The sequence below is a fragment of the Ascaphus truei genome, chromosome 5 (assembly GCF_040206685.1).
Source record: "Ascaphus truei isolate aAscTru1 chromosome 5, aAscTru1.hap1, whole genome shotgun sequence".
Taxonomy (NCBI): Eukaryota; Metazoa; Chordata; class Amphibia; order Anura; family Ascaphidae; genus Ascaphus; species Ascaphus truei.
In genome coordinates, this window is record NC_134487.1 from 189,032,428 (window position 1) to 189,056,948 (window position 24,521).

At 47.8% G+C, this 24,521-nt stretch overlaps 1 protein-coding gene across 1 annotated transcript in view; it reads right to left on the reverse strand.

Annotated features, from left to right (window-relative positions):
* Nucleotides 1–7,106: 7,106 nt before the first annotated feature.
* LOC142494519 (chromaffin granule amine transporter-like) overlaps nt 7,107–24,521 on the reverse strand; it is a 96,481-nt gene continuing 79,066 nt past the window's right edge. Inside the window, exons 13-16 of the mRNA XM_075598995.1 lie at nt 18,746–18,929; nt 14,435–14,568; nt 13,129–13,223; nt 7,107–7,501 (exon numbers count right to left, since the gene is read on the reverse strand). Coding sequence (XP_075455110.1) covers nt 7,408–7,501; nt 13,129–13,223; nt 14,435–14,568; nt 18,746–18,929 — 507 coding nt within the window. The 3' untranslated portion in view covers nt 7,107–7,407. The remainder of the gene's footprint in view (nt 7,502–13,128; nt 13,224–14,434; nt 14,569–18,745; nt 18,930–24,521) is intronic.

The following is a 24,521-nucleotide window of genomic DNA, read 5'->3' on the forward strand; positions in this document are numbered from 1 at the left end:
ATGAATAAATAATATTTTTAGTTACTTAGCGCTTGGTTGATTCCGAGGATTCGGGGAAGCAGTGACCACCATTTCTACCCTTTTTTGCATTCTACTCATAGGACTCTAGCACTGAAAATGAACCTAAGCATTTTCCATTCTACCTTGGAACTTAGAAAAAAAATGGGAAAGTATATTTTGTTTCAGAATGTTTTAATAGTACATATGCTTGTGTACGGTATTATGAGCTGGGGACTTCCAGATCCGTGGTTCCGAGAGACCATGTGGCTACCAAGCTTGGTGCCACCAAGTCTACTCGGGTCCCGTACATAAAAGCCTCAGAGGTTGCCAAGGTGTGAAAGCCATTTGGGCACCGGGGCTGGGCTCAAGTACTCATGTCCTGGGATGAATGAGAGTCCTCGGACCACAATTTGCCCCAAGCTAGAATGTGAGGAGCCTAACTCAGTGGGTGGCTTCTGACTGACAAGTGGTAGAGGTGCCAGGTTGGCACATGCCCTTGTCAGATTCCGAATCCGGCTTTGATAGATTGGCAAAGCTCTGATTGGCTGGTAAGATTTCTTACACGCTCGGATTGGATGGAGTATTTCATGAATGAAGCTGAAATACTATAAGAAATCCAGCAGCCAATCCGGTCGAGAGATTCACTCAGATTCGAAGTGCCAAGACAGCAGCGGCAAATTAGAAATCACTAAAAGATGCTCTGAGAGAAATACCAGTGTACCGGTGTGATGGTGAGGGGGTAACTGGGCTCAATAATAAAGGTCAAGCCCATCTGGTTACCCCTGGTCCATATTTTGGGGTTCTAGAGAGTCAGCTCTTAGACCCAGGGTCTGCATATGTATTACCAAGTGTAAATGTAAAATATGCGACATTAGAGATTATTTGTGTTTTTACCTTTCCAGGGGTGCTGGGACAGGAGATTGCTGGGTTATGAGTTTTAGGGTGGGGTTTGCGGAGAAAGTCTTTGTCAGATTGTGACTAAGTAGTGGGGTCCCCGAGTTATGGGATACCCCAAAGATGTACCTGGGAATCAGGTAGGATTCCTGGGTGCATTGAAGCACAGTGCTCAGGTCAAAATCTTACCCTGGAAACGTTCTTGCCACTCACCGCCAGGGTTTCCTGCTTCAGCACAAACGGGAAAGGTAAAAAGGGGCATAGGGGATAAAGGTATCCCTGCAACATACACAGGGTCCCTAGTCTAAGGGGGATGCCAATTATATGCCCAGGTCACCCTGTTTCTGCAATAGTTGTTCAGGGGGTGCCCCAGCTATGTGATAAAGCTGTGAGGCTTTATTTGTGTGATAAATGTAAATTCAGGTTTCTACATTATGGCAGGGATAAGGCCATTAAGTGTAGAGAGTGTGACGGGAGATTTGTGACAGGCTATTAATAATACACCACCAAAGATATAACTCGGTTGAACCGGACGAGACTTAGATATGATAAAATATAATTTATTCCTTGATAAAGGTGAACACACGAGATATACAAATAACAAGCAAAATATGGACACTTACTTAAAGATTAGGACAAGAAAGCCATCAGGATACAGGATGGGCCATTTCTTCCATAATTCAGTTTCAGATGTTGACATCACAGCAATACATGCAGATCATGAAGCACATGAAGACATTTGAGTAAGGGTTGACTCTGACTTAAATACCATGTCAAACTCATCTCTTAACCCTAGATGCCGAGTTGGCTAGAAAAAATCTCTTTGAAGCAGATTTTAGCTTCCATTGTAAGTGTGAAGTATCACACTTACAAACACTCAGTTGCTTGGTTCCTACCCCCAGTATAAACAATTAGGGCAGTTACCTTTTTGACCACTGGCCTATGCTAATTCTGGCAGGATGCTCTCCCTGCCCTATTAGCATAGTAGATGGGGGTCTGCATTTTCAGAGCAGAACCAAAATTCTATATACACTGTAAATAACTTCATAACTTCAGTTAAGTGATACTTACTGGCACGCGAGCCATATTAATACATTCCGTCACGCATGACGCTCCCAATGAGACTAAATATTACCGTGTAATACTAAAATTAAGAGAGATATTAATATCTGTCTGTTAGGACCGGCTAAACCTCAGGTGTCTGTAACCGTTAGTTGCGGATCAGTCCCACGAATACACATATGTAGCTTTTAGCACGTTCAGCCGGGGACATCTCATAATATTCTTATATTTAATAAGGTCACTCATTCTGTAGCCCCACTCCTAAATCAGAGGCATTTGGCCAGTCTACCAAATGGAGTGTCTGGCAGGATACTATGGTTTGTAAGTGTGAGTTATAACGCTCACAACCCACTCCAGCTTCATGCAAACAGGTAGAGTGGCTGAGCCTTTGATCAGGGGTCTGCTTCCTAAACATTTGGTCACTCTCCTGACCATTTGCATTCCTTAGTAGGCAGGCATCTTTGAGGGTAACTTAAACAAAGGGCTAGAATCACTGTTTTAACATTAACCCTTTCCCTCCCGCATCAACCCTAGTGTATGTGTGGGTGCAAACACCAGGATAACACAATACATTTACACAGGGGAATAAACATTTGGATATTGAAGCAAGGCAAAACACATTACTGGACCTCAGTCATGTTAACCCCTTGCTTCCCTGATGAGAGTAGAGGATGGCCAAATGGGGGTGAAACCCCTTAAATCCCGGGCCAAATCATCTTGATCGTGACACCTCCCCTGCTCAATGGGTGCCTGGTGCCCCAGCTGCCTTCCCTGGCACTGGGACACCACTGGCACCCTTGAAGCACTCAATAAGTCCTGAGGGGTTGGCCTGGCAAAATTGTCCTCCGGCATTGTCCAGTACATTGTCCTGGCCACAGTGGATAGTGAAGTCGAGATCCTGCGGAGCAGTGCTCCACCGTGGCCTCCGGGCATTCTGCTTGCCTCCCTCTGCCCCCCACCCAGTGCCTGGTGAACCAAGTCCATGGTGAAGGGGCCCCTTTGCAGACCAGGCTGCACACTGCCCAGAGACTGGCATGTCTCTGCACCCGCAAGAGACCAGCTATCAAGCACAGACCGTCGCTTTCCTGTCAACCAAGTCTGGGAAAGAGCTATATCACTATCCTGTAGGGACCCTACCTGCCCTGGCCCTTTGCCCACCTGTAGCTGCTCTGCTATACCCCTGACTCTGCTCCCTGGTTGCCTATCTACCCACAGCCCCTCCTCTGGGAACCCAGGGGAATCTGTCAGGGGGGTCACTCCTGGCCAGTCAGAACAAGGGACCTCCTGCCTACCTAGCCCATCCCTAGCTTCTGCCAGCTGCCTGACACCCCACTGACCTCCTATCTCCCCCTGCTCCCCAGTTTCTCCCTGCCTAGCCTCCCCTAGGCCCAGCACATCAGCCCCTGTTGATGACTCCTGCTGCTTAACTCCCTGCAGACCACCTGCACTCCTCTCCCACCTGGGCAATCCTAACCCAGACCCTGGAACTACCTGAGTGCACCTACCTCCATGACCTTGTCTCCCCCTTACCAGGGATGAGCTCAGGGGCATCTCTCCCGATGCAACCACCTTAGCTCTTGGCTGGCAGGTATCCCTGGGGTGGCACAAGCTTGCCACTGCCCAGGATACCCCCAGCCCATAGCTATGATGCAACAGGGGGTTGCTGATCTGAAAACCCCCCTGAGGCTCTGCCAGGGTAATGGGGGACTCTAGCTGCCATATCTGCTGCTTTCCCTCCCCGGCTACCACTAGCCCTTCTTCTCCCACTGAGATCTGATGCTGGCTACCTACCTGCAGCCTCCCCTCACTCCGCTTCTCCCTAGCTAATCCTAACCTGGATCCTAGGGACACCTGAGTGAAGCCATCTCCCTGACACTGCCTCCCCATTACCGGGGATGAGCTCAGGGTTGCTGGTGCAGATGCACCCACCTTAGCTCCTGGCTGGCAGGTAATCTGGGGGTGGTCTAGCTTTGCCACAACCCCTGATACCTCCAGCCCATAGCAAGGCTGCAACAGTGGGGCTCTTAACTGAGAGTCCCCTTGCTGCTCTGCCAGGGTAATGGGAAAGCCTGGCTGCAATACAAGCTGCCCTCCCTTCCCCTCCTCCTAGTCACCCCTATAGTGAAACAACGTGGTACAGTCATAGGGAAAAATAAGTCAGGGTCAGTCTGCGACTTGGTCTGGCTTACCTCGCTGTTCCCCGCAGAGACCGCCGCCTTCGTTGGTCCTGATTGCAGGGGGACTGGAGTGGCCGCCACCGGCACCATCTGGGCTGGGCAGCAACGGGCCACTGCCGCGACAGCGCCCGGGTTGGGTACAGATACAACGGTGCAGGACAAGGGTCCCAGGTTTTGTGGAGGAACACGGCTCCATGCAAACTTGGTAAAATAACCCCCTCCCGCAAACCCTGTCCCTCCCCCCACTCAGAAAGGGCTCCGGCACTTTGCTGGAATCGCGGCTCTTCCGCCGCCGTCGCCGCCATGGGCGAGCCCCGGGTAGCTGCCACAGCAGTACCTGGCTTTGATGCAGGGTCGCCGACGTGGATTGTGGGGCTCTGGTCATCGCTGGGAATCGCCGACTCCGCCAAACAATGTGAAACACCCACCTCCCGCACACCCCAACCCTCCCCCCAAATAAAATTGCCACCGGCAGGATGCCGGAGTGGCGGCTTCTTCTCATCCGCCGCCGGTTCTCCGCTGGGATCAGGTGGATGGCCGCTGCACTCCGCCGCTGTTGCCGATGCAGCCCGTCCAGGTTCTCCAGGAGGCGTCCCGAGGAGGGTTGTCGCCCCGGCTGGGCGAGAGCCATCAGAGGATGCCGCTAACTGGGTCATCTTTTCCGCAGCTCGTGAGCGTTCGCCCTGAGGGGCTTCTTCGCCCGACCTCGCACGGTCCGGGCACCGGGCATTATTGTGGCCCGTTTGTTGGCAGGGCCGCAGCGCCTGCCGGAGCTTCTCCGCCACCGGTGGACTAACCAGCAAGGAGCAACAGAGTCCAGAGTGGAGTTGCTCGAGCGCCGGGCTCATTCCGGAGCTTCTTCGCCACCGGTGGACTAACCCCAGCAAGGGGCAACGGAGTCCAGAGCGGAGTTGCTTGAGCGCTGTGCTCTGGGAGGGGGTAAGTGGGTCGGGACAACGCCAGCCTCAGGAGCTCATTCCGCTCCGCCTGGGACCACATCCCTCCCCACGCAGACAACAGTGAAAGCTCTTCCAGGGAAAATGGGCTTCCCGCCGCAGTGGCCGTTACCTCTCCGGCTGTAAAACTTTCGGGGTCTCCGCGATCGCCTGCTCCCTCCACAAGTCTCTGCCGTCCCGTAGCTGGGTTCCTTCCATGCTCTCCGGGTGGTTTGGTGGTTACAGCGGCTGCAGCTGTGGATCTTTGCTCAGCCTGCCGGGTTTCATGCTCACCGATCGCTGACTCTCTCTCAGCCTTGCCGGCTGCTGGTCCCCGCGCCGACTTGATGCACTCCTCCGGTCTCGGTGCCCGGCTCCAGTCAGACGGATGGCCGGCACTTTGGTTCTGGAGGCAATGCTTCTCACAAGTAGGGGAACAGTGAGGAGGTGCCATATCTTGTGTTAAATGTTGTACACTGTGTGTTCAATATCTTTAGTCCCAGGAACTCGCAATTACCATCGAGTTCCCACTATATTACAGTATCCCGCAGTACACTGTAATACAGGTCCAGTTCAATCCCGCCGCTTGCCACCAGTTTTATTAATAAGCCTGTGACGGGAGCTTTGTGACAGGCTATTAATAATACACCACCAAAGATATAACTGGGTTGAACCGGACGAGACTTAGATATGATAAAATATAATTTATTCCTTGATAAAGGTGAACACACGAGATATACAAATAACAGGCAAAATATGGACACTTACTTAAAGGTTAGGACAAGAAAGCCATCAGGATACAGGATGGGCCATTTCTTCCATAATTCAGTTTCAGATGTTGACATCCCAGCAATACATGCAGATCATGAAGCACATGAAGACATTTGAGTAAGGGTTGACTCTGACTTAAATACCATGTCAAACTCATCTCTTAACCCTAGATGCCGAGTTGGCTAGAAAAAATCTCTTTGAAGCAGATTTTAGCTTCCGTTGTAAGTGTGAAGTATCACACTTACAAACACTCAGTTGCTTGGTTCCTACCCCCAGTATAAACAATTAGGGCAGTTACCTTTTTGATCACTGGCCTATGCTACTTCTGGCAGGATGCTCTCCCTGTCCTATTAGCATAGTAGATGGGGGTCTGCATTTTCAGAGCAGAACCAAAATTCTATATACACTGTAAATAACTTCATAACTTCAGTTAAGTGATACTTACTGGCACGCGAGCCATATTAATACATTCCGTCACGCATGACGCTCCCAATGAGACTAAATATTACCGTGTAATACTAAAATTAAGAGAGATATTAATATCTGTCTGTTAGGACCGGCTAAACCTCAGGTGTCTGTAACCGTTAGTTGCGGATCAGTCCCACGAATACACATATGTAGCTTTTAGCACGTTCAGCCGGGGACATCTCATAATATTCTTATATTTAATAAGGTTACTCATTCTGTAGCCCCACTCCTAAATCAGAGGCGTTTGGCCAGTCTACCAAATGGAGTGTCTGGCAGGATACTATGGTTTGTAAGTGTGAGTTATAACGCTCACAACCCACTCCAGCTTCATGCAAACAGGTAGAGTGGCTGAGCCTTTGATCAGGGGTCTGCTTCCTAAACATTTGGTCACTCTCCTGACCATTTGCATTCCTTAGTAGGCAGGCATCTTTGAGGGTAACTTAAACAAAGGGCTAGAATCACTGTTTTAACATTAACCCTTTCCCTCCCGCATCAACCCTAGTGTATGTGTGGGTGCAAACACCAGGATAACACAATACATTTACACAGGGGAATAAACATTTGGATATTGAAGCAAGGCAAAACACATTACTGGACCTCAGTCATGTTAACCCCTTGCTTCCCTGATGAGAGTAGAGGGTGGCCAAATGGGGGTGTAACCCCTTAAATCCTGGGCCAAATCCTCTCGATCGTGACAGAGAGGATATATTCTTATTCTATCCCTGACACCAGAAAGGGGGACTTAGACATTTTAACACAAAACACAGTGTAAAAGTGTATTTTATTTAAGGGTATATTTAATAAAGGTATACAGTATATGCTTTGTGCACAGTAAAATGAGGCACAGGGATGGAAAGTGTCCCTGTAGCTGCCGGGATCCCTAGGTAACATAGGGGTGTATGGTATCCCAAGAACAGTACCAGACTCTGTAGTATGAGGGGTCAGGGGGTACTCCAGCTAGGTGATAAAGCTGAGAGGTTTTTATTAAAATGTAGGTCAGGTTTTGCAGAGTGTAAGGAATTGTCACGGTATCAAGCTTCATTCCTGTAGCCTCTTGCTGTTGGAATCTGTTCACTTATCCTCTGAGAAATTTAGACTATTTACTCAGAGCTGGAACTTCTCAAATGGGACTGAATCTCAGGTGAATCACACAAGATGGAACTGATGGATCTCTTTGATGGAACGCTTAGATGGAACTGATGGAACTGACTTCCCCACTGACTGCACAAACTTTTAAAAACTTCACAGGTCCTATTTTCATAATGTACAGCCAATCTCTGGTGTGGGAATGTTATCCCTGGCCACTCACATGCTTTGCCAGGTGGATAACTCCTGGCATCCTTGGATTCAGAAACGTGACAGAGCATGTGCACGAAGCACCATTTTGCTCACTCACTATTCGAAGAAAAAAAATGCCTGTCACTGGACATATGGCATCTTGCTTCCCTAATGAATGCCCATCAGTCTGTCTCACTCCTGCATGTGAACAAAAGGTTTAACACCTCTCAAACAAATGTCCCTTTGAACAGAGGACACAGCCTTTCCTGCTAAAACAACAGATCGCACCTCTGGGACAAATGTCTCTTTCATCTATTAGCCATAAGCCCCCACTGGGTTATTGCAGACTAAAGATCCTGTCTAATTTAAAGTATCAAGGTTAACCATATCTTAAAACACTGTTGCTTAAACATATACTGGTTTCAATAACATATACTTTTCTACAATTCTGAATTAACATGCACTAACAGTGATGATCCAGCGAAGGGAAGCGGAGCACAGCCGTGGAACAGTGGGGTCACACACCAACAGAATGGGTTAAAATGAGACTTTAATTAATGAAATAGTCATGGGGGGTACACGGAGGTAACTCTGACGCGTTTCAGCCACAAGGGCCTTTGACAAAGGCCTTTGAAAATGAACCTAACCATTATTTTGTAGTGCAACAGGAGGAAGCCACAACCTCCATATTAATGAACAATTGTTAAACTGAGGAAGTTCATAAGCGGCTTGAAAAAATTAAAGTAAATAAGGCACCTGGCCATGATGGCATACATCCAAGACTTCTCAAGGAGTTAAGTTCAGTAATAGCCAAACCATTATATTTAATATTCAAGGACTCAATTTCCACAGGCTCAGTACCACAAGATTGGCGTAAAGCAGATATGGTGCCTATATTTAAAAAGGGAGCTAAATCACAGGTCATTTCAGACCTGTAAGCCTGACTTCAATTGTGCGGAAACTACTTGAAGGTTTAATATGGGATAATTTTCAGGAATGGAAAACAAAATTCTTAGTAATAGTCAGAATGGATTTATGAAGGATAGATCATGCCAAACTAACCTTATTTGTTTCTTTGAGGAGGTAAGTAGGAATTTAGACCAGGGTAATGAAGTTGATGTGGTCTACTTAGATTTTGCAAAGGCTTTTGATACGGTTCCACACAAGGGTTTGGTGTACAAAATAAAGCAAATTGGACTCAGTAATAATATATGCACCTGGAATAAAAACTGGTTGAAGGATAGACAACAGAATTGTCAGAAATTGAACTTTTTCAGGTTGGGCTAAGGTCATGAGTGGTTTACCTCAGGGATCGGTACTGGGACCCCTGCTTTTTAACTTGTGTATTAATGACCTTGAGGTTGCCATTGAGAGCAAAGTCTCCATCTTGGCTGATGATACTAACTTGTGTAAGGTAGTAGAATCAGAGCAGGATGTAATTTCTCTCCAGAAGGATTTGGAGAGACTAGAAACTTGGGCAGGTAAATGGCAGATGAGGTTTAATACAGATACTTGTAAGGTTATGCATTTGGGAAACAAGAGTAAACAGGCAACTTACAAATTAAATGGGGATAAATTAGGGGAATCCTTGATGGAGAAGGATTTAGGAGTGCTTGTAGACAGCAGGCTTAGCAATAGTGCCCAAAGTCATGCAGTAGCTGCAAAGGCAAACAAGATCTTATCTTGCATTAAACGGGCAATGGATGGAAGGGAAGTAAACATAATTATGCCCCTTTATAAAGCATTAGTAAGACCACACCTTGAATATGGAGTACAATTTTGGGCAGCACTCCTTAGAAAAGACATTATGGAACTAGAGAGAGTGCAGAGAAGAGCCACCAAATTAATAAAGCGAATGGACAATCTAACTCATGAGGAGAGGCTAACTAAATTAGATTTATTTACATTATAACAGAGGCGTCTAAGAGGGGATATGATAACTATTGTGATACCATCACTGTCCTCTAGGTGCTGGAATAGGGCAGCAATGGGACCTTTCCAGCTCTCAGAGTGTTAATCCCCTAGAGTAGCTAGCAGCAGCTGCTGCCTAATTAATCAGGCTGGACTCCTGAGTGAATGAGGAAGTGTTTTAAAAGACACAGGAAGCTGCCAGATAGTGAGGCAGAGAGAGACTTTTTTTCCCCAGAGAAGGGGGGGTCATAGAAAGTGCTCCCCAGCTGTAGAAGATGTTGGCACAGTCCCCTAGACCCGCTGGACGGTGGTCGCAGAGTCTGCTGGGATTGCTTGGTCGTTAATCCAAGGAAGAAGAAGGAAGGACGACAGACTATGCTGAAGCGGGGATGACCTATCCTTAATATTGGACCTTCAGAGGAGAGATTCTCTGAGCTCTCGTGGGGACGTGCTGAAGCGAGGACGTCTGTTCAAAACCTGGACTAACAGATAAGCAAACCCCTTTATTGCTGTGTACAGAAACTGTGTATGTTAAACATAAAAGTACCTATTTTGGCGTTGGAACCAGCTTAGCTGGCCATCCAGTTAGTATGGGCTAAAGCTACGGTGTAGATAGTTGTACCTAAAGGGAATAAGTGTTAATTTTATGTGTTGTTTTGACGTAAAGGGACGGTGGGTCTGTTGGTGTATGATTTTAACCCTGTAAATAAACCCCCTGCATAAGAGAAATACAAGGTTTCTGGCCTTATTCTGGGACTAAAAGAGACTGCAAAGTGGTGTGGGCATCACACTAGATATACATATATATTCAGGAACAGAACAAGAAGGTTTCAAAAGAACTATTCATCCCAAGAGTAGTACAAAGGACTCGGGCTATCCCTTAAGGTTGGAGGATAGGAGATTTCACCAGCAACAAAGGAAAGGGTTCTTTACAGTAAGGGCAGTTAAAATGTGGAATTCATTACCCATGGAGACTGTGATGGTAGATATAATAGATTTGTTAAAAAAATGTTGGACATCTTTTTAGAAAGGAAAGGTATACAGGGATAAACCAAATAAGGAAACATGGGAAGGATGTTGATCCAGGAAGTAATCTGATTGCCAATTCTTGGAGTCAGGTAGGAATTTATTTTTCCCTTATGAGATATCATTGGATGATATGTCACTGGGTTTTTTGTTTGCTTTCCTCTGGATCAATATGTAAGTACAGATATAGGATAAAGTATCTGTTGTCTAAATTTAGCATAGGTTGAACTCAATGGGCGCATGTCTTTTTGAAGTGAAACTTCTTTAGTGGCACCTACCACATGAGAAAAATTCAGTGGCAGTGAATGGAGTTGATGGGAACGTAAGTAAGTGGTGACGGAAGTGACGTCACTGCTGGCAGAAGAGGCCATCAGTAACATTCACTGCCACTGAATATTGCCAGCTTCCACCAGCAGGGGTCAGGACACATACCCCTCCCGCGCCCCCCTTCAACAGCCGCCGATTAACCCTCCCAGCCCCCGTGAACTGCCGCCTCCGATTAACCCTCCCGCCCCCCGTGAACCGCCGCCATGAGCACACGCTCCCTGTGAACCGTCGCCAATGCCAATGAACCCTCCCGCCGCCCCCGCGAGCCCCCGCCACCGATTAACCCGCCCACCCCTCGTGAGTCCCCCAGTGAGTGATCACCGATTAACCCACCCCTGTGAGTCCCCGCTGCCATTAGTCGCTGCCGCCAATTAACCAGCCCCCCCTGTGAGTCACCGCCGCCCCCCTGTGAGTCGCCACCAATGAACCCTCCCACCTGGCCTCCCCGTGAGCCGCCGCTGCTCCCCCCATGAGCCGTCGGCTCCCTCCCTCATCCCCTGATCCCCTCTGTCCCTACTGCATCCATTGACCCCCTCTCCTGCACCCACTGATTCCCTCTCCCTCTACTGCACCCACTGTTCCACTCTCCCCCTCTACTGCACCCACTGATCCCTGCTCCCCCTCTACTGCATCCACTGATCCATTCTCCCCCTCTACCGCACCCACTGATCTCCTCTCCCCCTCTACTGCATCCACTGATCCCCTCTCCTGCACCCACTAATTCCCTCCCCCTCTCCTGAACCCATTGATCCCCTCTCCTGCACCTACTGATCTTCTCCCCCCCACTCTCCCCCCCACCCCCCACACACACACACACACAAGGAATTCAGCTACTATAAATATAGAAGTGCAAATAGCTAAAACACACGTTCTAAGTCAAACGTCTTTGCGTTTTGGCACTGAAATTGTGTTTAGATTATTAATTAAAAACATCACCATTACAAATACAATTTCTGTGACAAAACAGTGACAAAAGACAAAGAAGTTTCACTTAAAATGTGCGTGATTAGCACACACACAATTTTTTTCAACCTCATCTACTATGTTACTATGTAACTATTAGGGATTCATGCCCCCACCTGAGCACTAGCTATAAGTCTGAGAACAAAAAAGGGAGGGTTTATGTTATGTGGATGCATGAAATGATCCTTCGGTTAAGAATCATAACGTACCCGAGTGTCCATTGATACATACTTTATAAATATTGTTGTGCTATAAACATTACTGTAGTCTGCTTCCTTTTGTCTGACCTAAAGCCACAGGTGGAACATCACATAAAGAAGGAGGACCCAGGGCCCCACCACAACAGTAGGTGTTAGTCTGAGGCAAATAAGAGGTGGTTAATAGAGCAATGCTCTGATGGTCTCTAAGGCCTCGGCCATGTTACGTGCTTGCTGGCGGAAGCGCGCTGAGGCGCGCTCCCGCTCAGCACTGAGCCCCTACAGCCGCAATTAGAGCGGCTTTAGTAGGGGCTCACCTGCGCTTACGCGCGCTTGCGGAAGCGCAGGTCTTGGGGGAATTTAAAATTCCCCCGCTTGCCGGCGAGACAGGCCGGTCACGTGAGCGGTTCGCCCAATGAGGGCGAACCAGCTCCGTGACGTCACTGGCCCGCCCCCGGCCAGTGACGCGCCCGCCCCCGGACCGCCCCCGGACCGCCCCCTGACGGCTGCTGAGAGCGCTTGCGGTAAGCAACCGCAAGGCCAGGGAAAGCACCCGTTTTCCCTGCGCCTCAGCGCGCCTCAGCACGCCAGCAGGGACCGTGGACTCGGCCTAATAGGAAAGCGGTAAGTGAAGCGACACACTACAGATTTGTAGGGGGGAGGGTTTATGTAAAGCAATGCTCTGCTTCTGGCAGTGGAGGTGTTAATTGATTGATGCTATGCATGTCGTTGGCAGGGAAACGTTTGATGGAGCCACACTGCAGACATTTGTCCGGAGTTAATGGAGCGATGCTCTGCAGATCTATGGCAGCGAAGTGGTTAATGTAGTGATGTTCTGCAGGGGTTTAACAGGGTAGGTGTTCATGATGCAATGTTCTGCAAGTCTGTATCAGAGAATGGATTAACTGAGGCATGTTCTGTGGTTCTCGTTCAGGAGGGGATAATGAAGTAATGCTCTGCAGGTCTCTGGCAGGGAAAGGGTTAATAAAGCAATGTCCTGCAGGTCTGGAGTAGTGATGCTTTGCCGATCCCTGTAGCTCCTGCATATCCATGGTATACGCGATGTATGCAGCTCCTCAGTGTAGGTGCCCCTTGGTCCTGTTGGAGTGGCCGCTAGTCTCCTCATCACTGTGGTCTGAGAGGGGCAGATCTTGGAGGCTGGCCTGATTCATGTAAGACTTGGTCTGCAGTGAGCTGTCCTGGGGCAGAATAACCTGAAAGATGCAACAGTCTGAACGTCAGAGCAGGGATCATATCTTTGTTTATATTTTATTTATTTATTTATAAAAATGTTTTACATATAGCACCATTAATGCAGCGGTGCGCAAATTTGTGGGCGCGATATTAACTGCAGGGGGTGCAGGGTTTACAGAGGCCCCACGCGCTTCCCAAAGTCACTTAAATTAAGTGCCAGGGAAGCGGCGAAGGCCTCTGTAAACCTTACTTACCGTGGTTCAGTCGGCATCTGGAGCGGGGTCGCCATGGCAACGCGGCATCAAATGACGCCGCGGGGTCACGTGACATCACGTTGCTATGGCCTTGGCATAAGCAGTGGGTTGTGGGTATGAATTTGTCTTTTCTGAAGAAGTACATTGTGGGTAGAAATTAACTTTGTATGTGATTAAAATAATTTCTGTTAAATTGCATAGAATGCTGTTTTTTTGTTCTCTGTCTCTCCCTGGGCTCCTCACTTCCTTATCTATTTACTCCCTCTTGTAGGGTTAGAAATGTGCAGCTGTTGGCTTTTGGAGGAGAGGGGGGAAGATGAGTCTGCCATGTATCATATCTTTTCTTTTTCTGCTTAGACTGCTAGAATATATGACAATTTGTATAACAAGGAACTATATAAATGCCGGACCAGCAAGTAAACGCTGTGTTGTAAGACATTATGACATTGTGAAATTATGCATTCACGCATCCTTGCTTAGGGTATAAAACAGACTTTTTAGGGCTAGGACAGCACTGTGCATTATATTCAGACTCAGGTTTGATTATTATATGTACTCTTGCGATAGCTACACAATATGTAATGAAAATTTTCTGACAGACGGTTACCCTAAAGTCTTGAGAGTGGGGTTTTATTTCTTCCACAGCACCCGGGTGTTTCTATGGAGTCACGTGAGTGCACCTTTCTCCCAATTACTACTGAGTAGGTAAGAAGACCAGCACTCACAGTTTGATTAACAATTATTTAATTTAAAAAAAAATAGCTTACTAAGCAAATGATCAACGTATCGTTCTCCTACAGACCTTTAGAAAGGGTCAGTAGAGAATCAATAGAAAGGTCCTTCACCGTTCATTAAATCCGGTGAATGCTGGCCTTCTTATCTACTTTGTGTACACACACATACATATATCCTGTATAAAAAGGTGCTCCTCATGTAATTTCCCCCAATATAAGGTAAGTATTAATGAGGCTTCTCACCATCTTCTCCTCTTTTGCTGGCGGGTTGCGTAAAATGATGCAGAGAGGTGCGTATATAATGTTTAACACACCGATGATCACCATTAACCAGAAGAATCCAATAGTACTGACGATTGCTCCACCAGTGGAAGGGCCTGAGGGGGGAGAATTGAAAACCATGAGGTCAGGACACAGCTTGTCTGCCTCGTAACCACAAGTGGTCAGCTCTTAGATGCAAAGTGGGGCTACTATGACAGCAAGCAGACTCCGAAAAATACCTATTATATAAATGAATCTACAATGGACACTCACGCTCCGTCCTATAAACTGAGACAGAATAGAGAAAAGTCCTATTGTATAAATGGAATACATATTTAAATACACTTTTTTTCAAAATAACTTTTTTCAAGATAAGGTGCATGGTGTCTACTATTACATAAACCATTATAGTGTGATACAAGTAAGTAATAAAGGTGACAAGGAGCCTGCATCTCAATCGGTTAGTGTTGGCAAGTGTAACTGGTGCTCGCCGCAAACTGGACGGAAACGCCGGACCGAGGTGGGGATATTGAAACATTGACCTGAAGCTGCGCCCGGTTTGCAGGTTCGTAGTTGTGTAGCCGGGTCAGGGATGGAGAGGTACTCCCTTGGCTGTGCACTGCTTTTCCCATTTTTCTCTCACAGGGATGTAGAGGTACGGATCGTAGGGATCACTAGCCGTGGTCGAGGATTGGAGAAATCAGTGGTGTCAAAAAGCAGGATAAGGCGAGGCAATACAAACAAGGCAAGGCAGAGTGCTTGCGACCAGCACAACGTCACAAGAAGATTATGCTCAGCCAACTTCCTGGTCGAAGAGGCTGAGCCTAAATAGCAGGAGTGACGAATCAGATGCAGGATTACTCCTGCAGGCAGAAGAGAAGCTGGATTCAATCAGGCGACTGGAGCTTGACGGCGGAGCCTGTGCCCGATCCTCACAGTAAGCATCTGTTGCTGGGAGTGAGTAAAGACACAAAGGGGGGGGGGGGAGGTGGGTGAAATAACAGGGAAAAACAAACATATCAGAAACATACCCAATAAAATATACAAATCAAAGCATTAAAACGAATGGGTGTAGGACTGAGATGGAGTACGTGAGCTTAGGATGGCAAACCTAGGGAGTCTGGGGGGGAGGCAAACATAGGGAGTCTGGGAGGGAGGCAAACATAGGGAGTCTGGGGGGGAGGCAAACATAGGGAGTCTGGGAGGGAGGCAAACATAGGGAGTCTGGGGGGGAGGCAAACATAGGGAGTCTGGGGGGGAGGCAAACATAGGGAGTCTGGGAGGGAGGCAAACATAGGGAGTCTGGGGGGGAGGCAAACATAGGGAGTCTGGGGGGGAGGCAAACATAGGGAGTCTGGGAGGGAGGCAAACATAGGGAGTCTGGGGGGGAGGCAAACATAGGGAGTCTGGGGGGGAGGCATTCATAGGGAGTCTGGGAGGGCGGCAAACATAGGGAGTCTGGGAGGGAGGCAAACATAGGGAGTCTGGGGGGGAGGCAAACATAGGGAGTCTGGGGGGGAGGCAAACATAGGGAGTCTGGGAGGGAGGCAAACATAGGGAGTCTGGGGGGGAGGCAAACATAGGGAGTCTGGGGGGGAGGCATTCATAGGGAGTCTGGGAGGGCGGCAAACATAGGGAGTCTGGGAGGGAGGCAAACATAGGGAGTCTGGGGGGGAGGCAAACATAGGGAGTCTGGGGGGGAGGCAAACATAGGGAGTCTGGGAGGGAGGCAAACATAGGGAGTCTGGGGGGGAGGCAAACATAAGCACTAAGGCCCAGATTCTCTAAACTCCATGAGGCTATTTAACATTACAATTACCGTTATGCTGTAGTCACTAAAGAAAGTAACTTATGTTAACATTACATGAAATCTTAGCATTACATGTAAATAAGGAGCTAGCATAAGAATACACTACTCAAGAAGATCCGTTAATGTTAACGGCAAAAAATGATGTTACATTTTTTTGTCATACCTTAAACTGCCGTTACTTGTAGACATTTAAATTGGGCAAAAGCAATGGGCAAAATCCTATTTCGGTTTCTGGATGGAAGTAATGCCAGGTTTAGGTGTAACTTAAATAAAATAGTGTTATTTCCCTCTCCTCCAAAAGCTCTCTTTCAGTGTCAGGCTTAGCGTAACGGCGAGACTGAAATAACGCCACATTATTTAAAGATAACATCGTGTGATACTGAAACAACATGACATTAGCCTGGTGCTAAATTTGCATATCATTTGTTTTGTGAGTATGCCGTAAATCTCAGAGCAAATAACGTCTGGTCCTGATTTACGTGAGGTCAAGTTGGCCTGAATTTAGGGGGCTGAACCTAAACATTAAATTGGGAATCCTAGGTACCGACATGTAAAACATTTACACAGCCAGTAAGAAAAAGTTCACAAATACTATATGAAACTTTCCCATAAAGCGCTTGCACAGGTAAAGAGAAAAGGGGGGGGGGGGGAGAACCCTCACAACAGCTAAACAAATAATATTTAGGGAGGTGATACAATCAGGGGAATTAATGGGTACACGAACTGAAAAGGATCCCCACTAGTGAGAGCACTCTGATTCCCAAGTGATGATGAGCTAAACTCAAAAGATGAAAAATAGGGGACGCAGAAGGCGACTCAATGAGTAATATATGCTTATAGAGGGTTAATAAACATATATTACTCATTGAATTGCCTTCTGCATATTCTATTTTTTATCTTTTGAGTTTAGCTCTAATAAAGGTTCAATGTTTTTAAATACACCCACTTACTTCATCATCACTTGGGAATCAGAGTTTCCCATAAAGCAACCATCAATATGAGCTAAGACACTCCAACTCCTGATCCAATGTGAGAAAAGTTAATACAGGGAGCAGAAACTTGATGTGAAATTGGGGGAACCCAGATAACATATTTTCATAGTCGGGGTGGAGAGAAGAAGAAGCTGACATAATGTATGTATGTCCCTCTTCGAGCTAGCACAAAAAGGAACAAAGATCCCAGGATTGTGCTGTCTTTATAGAGACTATACATATGTCAGCTTCTTTTTATTTACAGTATGAATCTCTTCACATCGATTTCAGATCCAGTGCCTGCTTCACTTTACAGCTTCTCTCGCACTGGACCTAGGCGTCCTCCTTTTTCATACTTATGTTTGCTTCAGACAGACATTTCTTGTGTCATCTCATCACCTTCATAGTTATTAGTTTTTTGTGGTTTTGTAAATATGTTACGGCGCTATCTGGTTTCCCCGATGTCATAATTAGTGCTTATGATTCCCTTCCAGACACAATATTTGTGCTATTCCAAGCTCACATATTACATCTCGGCCTCCCACCCCCATTGTTTATTTTACATTTATATTCATTTTTTATTGAGTATGATTCAATTCCACTGTCTGATTATATATAATATAAAAACATATATATTTATTTATTTGACTCATTAGCTTAGCACCACTACCAGACTGGGACACCACAATTTGTATCTCACTCAGAGCTTATAATAATCGTAGACACCGTGCACTCCCCTTTAACTTTAAAAAGGTCCCAAGGAAGAACTGAACTGTTGATGGAGTATTAATATAAGCATTGAAATACACTCAAACATTGATAGATGACAAATAAATGCACAGATAGGTACAGATGTTGCAAGAAAACAGTTTTCGTCACCACGGGATTAACATTGTGGAGGATCCAATCTAGAACCATGGACCCCCCACAGCGCGTCTGCAGCAGACAACAGTCTCCTGAACCGTGTATTTATTGCTTTTCCAGCTGTGGCTCCAAACACAGTACTGTAAGTCTACCAACATCTGTAGATAGAAGATACAGATGATATATAGAAGCTAAAGAAGATAGATAGATAGATAGATAGATAGATAGATAGATAGATAGATAGATAGATAGATAGATAGATAGATGATATAGAAGATAGATAGAAGATTGATAGATAGATAGAAGACAAATGTATACGAAGATTGTGCCCTGCAAAAATGGCTGCACATGCAACTACTGTAGATCAGTGGTTGGCCACATGATGTACCCCAAGGGCTACAAGTGCAGCACTTAATCCCTCAAAAGGGTCGGATATATATATGGTGCACAGGCAGAAGATGTTGCAGCTGTGAGTAGGAGCTTCTCCCCTCGGACAGCTTCTTAATGCCGGCACACTGGTGAATGCTGTCTCAAGAAACTATGATCCACGCCAGCAACTTCACAGCTCCCTTTGCACTGGGGAGGAGGGAGAACAACTGCTGTGGTGGCCAGTGGTTGGGGGCCGCATTATCTAGATATATTGCTTACCCACTGCATAGCCCAAGCAGAAAGCAATGTCAGAGATGGCATAAACCCCACCATAAACAGATGTGTGGCGCAGGTCCACCAGATATCCCATTATGGGCATTATAGAGCCGTTCACCATGCCAAGGCCGATGCCTATCCCAGCGACAGGAACAATTAGTTTGTATATATTGTTAGCCAGAGGTATCTGCAGAAGGGATAGAGAGGGTGAGAGGGGTAAAGGGGATCAGTGGGGTAGATATTATGAGAAAGGAGGAAAGATGAGGGGGAGAGCCTAGGAGGGGTATAAGAGAAACAACAGAGTGGAAAATGGGGCAGTGAGAGGCTGAGTGGAGAGATATGTGGGTGAAGCAGGGTGTATTATAAAAGAGGGAAGCGGCATAAATTCCTGCTGTGGTTTATAGTACAAAGAGGAGCGCATAGATTGTGAGCTCCTTGTGACGGTGAACGGGTTAACCAGGCTCACTAAAAAAAGTAAAGTCCACATGGTTACACCTGGTTACCAGTATCCATATGTTGAGGTCCTAGAGTGTCAATTCTTGGACCCAGTTGCAAGAAATGCATTACTGTGACTGTGTGCAAATTATGCGACATTAAAGATTTCTGTGTCTTTTGCCTTTCCTGGGATGCTGGGACCGGGAGATTTCTATGCTGTAAGTTTCAGGGTGGGTTTGCCGGAGAAAGTCTTTACAGAATGTGTCTATGTATCTGGGTTCCGGAGTTCTGGGATACCCCAAGAGTTGGATCCGGGAACCGAGTAAGATTCTCGGATACAGACAAGCACATCAAACTCTGACTCTGAAAACGTTCTTACGACTCACCACCAGGATTCCTGCTGCAGCATCATCCAGACAAGGTAAACGGGAATGAAGGGGTTAATGTACATACCTGCAATCATACACGGATCCCTAGTATAAAGAGGGGTCCCTAGAAAAAGGAGAGGTGCCCAGATACATGTCCAGGTACCCTGAACCTGGTAAAGGGGTTCAGGGGGTGCTCCAGCTATGTGATAAAGCTGAGAGTGATTTCTGTGTGTAGAAATGTTAAACGTTATTTCTAAAGAGTGCCAAGTATGAGGCTAGTGAGTGTAGGCAACATATACTCTCACTCCATCCCTGACACCAGAATAGGGACTTATATATTTTTATCACACAACAGACAGGACACAGTATATTTTATTATAGCGTTATATTTAATAGGTATATCTACTGATAACCAGTAAATGAAGAGTGGGATTTCTAAGTCATGGATTCCGAGAGATCAGATGGCTACCAAGCTTGGTGGCTATGGGTCTATGCGGAGTCCGGACTTGAAAGCCTCAGGGATGCCAAGGTGTTAGAACAGGAGGGGTACTGAAGTTCTGATTGAGTACCCGCATCCTGGGCTACCACAGGGCTATCCGGCCACCATTTGCCCGATCCCAGACTCTGTGGAGCCTGGACAGCGGGGGAGCTCAGTATGCAAAGAGGAAGAGGTGCCAGGTTGGCGCATGCCTCTTTGCAGAAAATGGCAGAATGGCTGGCAGGGAAATTCCCACGCTCTGATAGGCTGTAGAGTTTTGTGAATGGGACACTGAAACCCAGAAGGAGCCTTGCAGCCAATCAGGAGTGGAGATTCCAAGCGCCAAACAGCGGCAAATTCAAAGATGCTCTGTACTAAATAGATGTGAGCCGGCTTCAAAGATTTTGACTTAAGAATTCTTCTAAGTCCCTCTTCTGAAGAGCGTAGTGGACGCATCTTGCATTGCATGCCGAAATCAGTTCCAGGACTTTCGTGAGTACTTACCGGTCATTGGAAAGGGCTCCAACAGAGGTCATTTTTGTGAATTTCTTTTAAGGATAGATTTATTTGTTAGCCCCATTCACAGCACGTGTTTTAACCCTGTAAATTGTGTTAAATTGTGTGTATGTCTTTTCCTGAAATAAAAGACAATTTATTTTACCTCCTTGCTTTGCACAATCAATGATCCCTGTAACGCTTGTACTCACCACGAACAAGGCAGGACCTTGGTACTGAGGTGGGAAAGTATAGAACTGCGCACCCACAGCAGCGGAGGCACGCCTGGAGGGTGGATAGTCAAGATCGCTGGGTCTGGGTTGGAGAGAGTGGGTTAGTATTGATACTTGCCGAGGTCGTAGGTACAGTAGGTGCCACGAGAATAGTCGGAGTCCAAGGTGCCGAGGATAAGGGTTGGAGCCAGTAGAGATGTAGATTGTCCATTTGCCGTGGTAAGGGTTGGAGAAGGTCGGAAGGTCTGATCTAAGCCAGGGTCGATAATCCAGAGCAGAGTCCAAAGTCTAGCCGGGACGGTACACAGAGAGGCAAGCAGCAAGAAGGTTAAAGGAACAGAGAACACAAGGCAGAGACAAGGATGTGGAGGACATGGGAAAACAAGGCTACCAATTACTATGCTCAGCCAAAGAGGAAGTGACAGAGCTGAGCATATATAGTAACAGGAGTCCAATGAGAGAAGGGGGTGGAGCAGAGGTGCGGCCTCTGCGGAGGCAGGGATAAGCTGAGAGAAGCAGGAGACAGGTGAGGAACATGTTAGTGTTGACGAGCAGCTGGGGAGCTTTGCATGCGCATCTCGTGTGCGCCCTGCGTGTGGCGGCCGCACGTCACAAGCGGAGGGGCGGAGCCAAGCTCCGTGGGAATCCTGAAAGCCCTCCATGGATGCGCGCCCTCTGTAAGGTGCGTGGGAGACTGTACAGCAGGAGCCAAGGGGGAAGCGTGCCGCGAGGGACGCGCTCTCTAACCGCTTGCAGCAGAATGCTGTGCAGCAGGAGCTAAGGAGGGAACACGTCGCAGGGGCTGTGTTCCCAGATTCCTTACAATCCCGGCATAAAAAGGTGTTGATAAACCTGGTATCCCATGACACTCCCAAAACAAGTAGTACACGTACACACAATTTACAGAGGGCAGGAGAAAGTACACTGTTCTTTGTCGCAAAAGTTTAGTGCCCAACGGCGAAGATGTCTTAATGGTCAGGATGGTTTCGGTCCTGGGATCGCCTGAGAATCGTGACTCTGTGTGAGAGTTACGGGCTACCAACAGACAGTCGGGCTAAGACGCAACTCAAGGAGGATCTGGAAATTCACGAAGCCGGACTGGCTTGCCCTCTGGATATGGAGGCTACCGTGGCTACTCCAGCCCAGGATGCAGCCATAGATAGAGGAGCTTTCAGAGGACACAGAGTAAACAGAGGGTGAGGATGAGGGCGAAAATGAGCCTGCTGTCCCACCTGCAGTAGCCCCGGTGGCTGCTGCTGTCCCTGCTGCAGATCTTACAGCTCTCATTACAGCTATGGCTGTCGGGTCTACTTTGAGCAAAAATTGCAGCTGATCACAGCTGCCCAAGGTGCTCAGGTGGCTCGTCCCAGTCGTGACCCCAACCAGCCCAGACCCACGGGGGTGTCTCATCACAGTTTTGACAAATTTGTGGATGGCACCTACTGTAGTGCCGATGAGTATTCTAAAACAAATATGGGGCAATCACCAACAAGACCCAGGTACATGCTGGGTACATGCTGCAACATTTCAGTGACATTTCTGCAGACAGACTAATGGCCCATAGGATTAACAGTGGGGGTCCCTGGCAGTTCCATTCAAACTGAATGGGACTGCCAGGGACCCTTGCTGTGTTAATCCGATGGGCCATAAGTCTCTGCAGAAATGTCAATGAAATGTTGCAGCATGTACCCAGCATGTATCCACCATGTACCCAGCATGTACCTGGATCATGTTGGTGATAGCGCGAGATTTTCCAAGGCAAGTTTTAGGCAAGTTTTAGAATACTCGTCGGTGCACCTGTAAAACATCGATGGCTAGCTTAAGGTTTTTGAGGACCAGTGCGGACGGTTCAATCTTCCACCCCGAGACTGGTTGGTACAACTGTTCCCCCTGCTAACCATCTAGGCGATTTTGCTTGATCGGAATGCCCTCAATTCGGAGGCTTATCGGGGTCTGTTCCGATCGGGAAAAAAGACTGGCCTGGACACCCGCTTGGAATTTGGTGGCCCAGCACGGTACCCAGTGGATCAAAGGGTGCGAGGCCACCAAATACCGGGGACTGCTGGATCTCATGTTCATGGAGCAGTTTCTGCAGAAGTGTACACCTGATATCTGAGAGTGGGTCATTGACAAAATACCCGTGACCTACATTGCGGCTGCCAGGCTGGTGGACGAGTATGTGACTACTCGCATACAACTTGCCAAGCGGGCACTCCTCCGAAAAGAAAAGAGAAGAGGTCACAGGACAGAGCACTGGGGTACCCCCACAGAGAGATTGATAGAGGAAGACATGTTAGCTGAAGAGACACTGAAAGTATGATGGGAGAGGTAAGAGGAGATCAAGGATAGAGCTTTGTTACGTTAATATATAAATGGTGTAAAAAGTGTTTGGTCTCCCGTGACATAGGTATCAGGGAGCATCGTACAGTATGCAGGTATCAGGGAGCATGATTTGCAGGTATCAGGGAGCACTGTGTGTAGGTATTAGGGAGCACCGTGTGCAGGTATCAGGGAGGAACGTGTACACGTATCAGGGAGCACCGTGTGTAGGTATTAGGGAGCACCGTGTGCAGGTATCAGGGAGCACTGTGTGTAGGTATTAGGGAGCACCGTGTGCAGGTATCAGGGAGGAACGTGTACACGTATTAGGGAGCACCGTGTGCAGGTATCAGGGAGCACCGTGTGTAGGTATCAGGGAGCACCGTGTGTAGGTATCAGGGAGCACCGTGTGTAGGTATCAGGGAGCACCGTGTGTAGGAATCAGGGAGCACCGTGTGTAGGAATCAGGGAGCACCGTGTGTAGGTGTCAGGGAGCACTGTGTGTAGGTATCAGGGAGCACCGTGTGTAGGTATCAGGGAGCACCGTGTGTAGGTATCAGGGAGCACCGTGTGTAGGTATCAGGGAGCACCGTGTGTAGGAATCAGGGAGCACTGTGTGCAGGTATCAGGGAGCACCGTGTGTAGGTATCAGGGAGCACCATGTGCAGGTATCAGGGAGCACCGTGTGCAGGAATCAGGGAGCACCGTGTAAAGGAATCAGGGAGCACCGTGTGTAGTAATCAGGGAGGAACGTGTACACGTATCAGGGAGCACCGTGTGTAGGTATCAGGGAGCACCGTGTGCAGGAATCAGGGAGCACTGTGTGTAGGAATCAGGGAGCACCGTGTGTAGGTATCAGGGGGCACCGTGTGTAGGTATCAGGGAGCACCGGGTGCAGGAATCAGGGAGGAACGTGTACACGTATCAGGGAGCACCGTGTGTAGGTATCAGGGAGCACCGTGTGCAGGAATCAGGGAGCACCGGGTTCAGGAATCAGGGAGGAACGTGTACACGTATTAGGGAGCACCGTGTGTAGGTATCAGGGAGCACCGTGTGTAGGTATCATGGGGGGCACCGTGTGCAGGTATCAGGGAGCACCGTGTGTAGATATCAGGGAGCAACGTGTGTAGGTATCAGGGTGCACCGTGTGTAGGTATCAGGGAGGAACGTGTGCAGGTATCAGGGAGCACCTTGTGTAGGTATCAGGGAGCACCGTGTGCAGGAATCAGGGAGCACCGTGTGTAGGTGTCAGGGAGCACCGTGTGTAGGTATCAGGGAGCACCGTGTGTAGGTATCAGGGAGCACCGTGTGTAGGTATCAGGGAGCACCGTGTGTAGGTATCAGGGAGCACCGTGTGCAGGAATCAGGGAGCACCGTGTGCATGTATCAGGGAGAACGGTGTGTAGGTATCAAGGAGCACTGTGTGCAGGTATCAGGGAGAATGGTGTGTA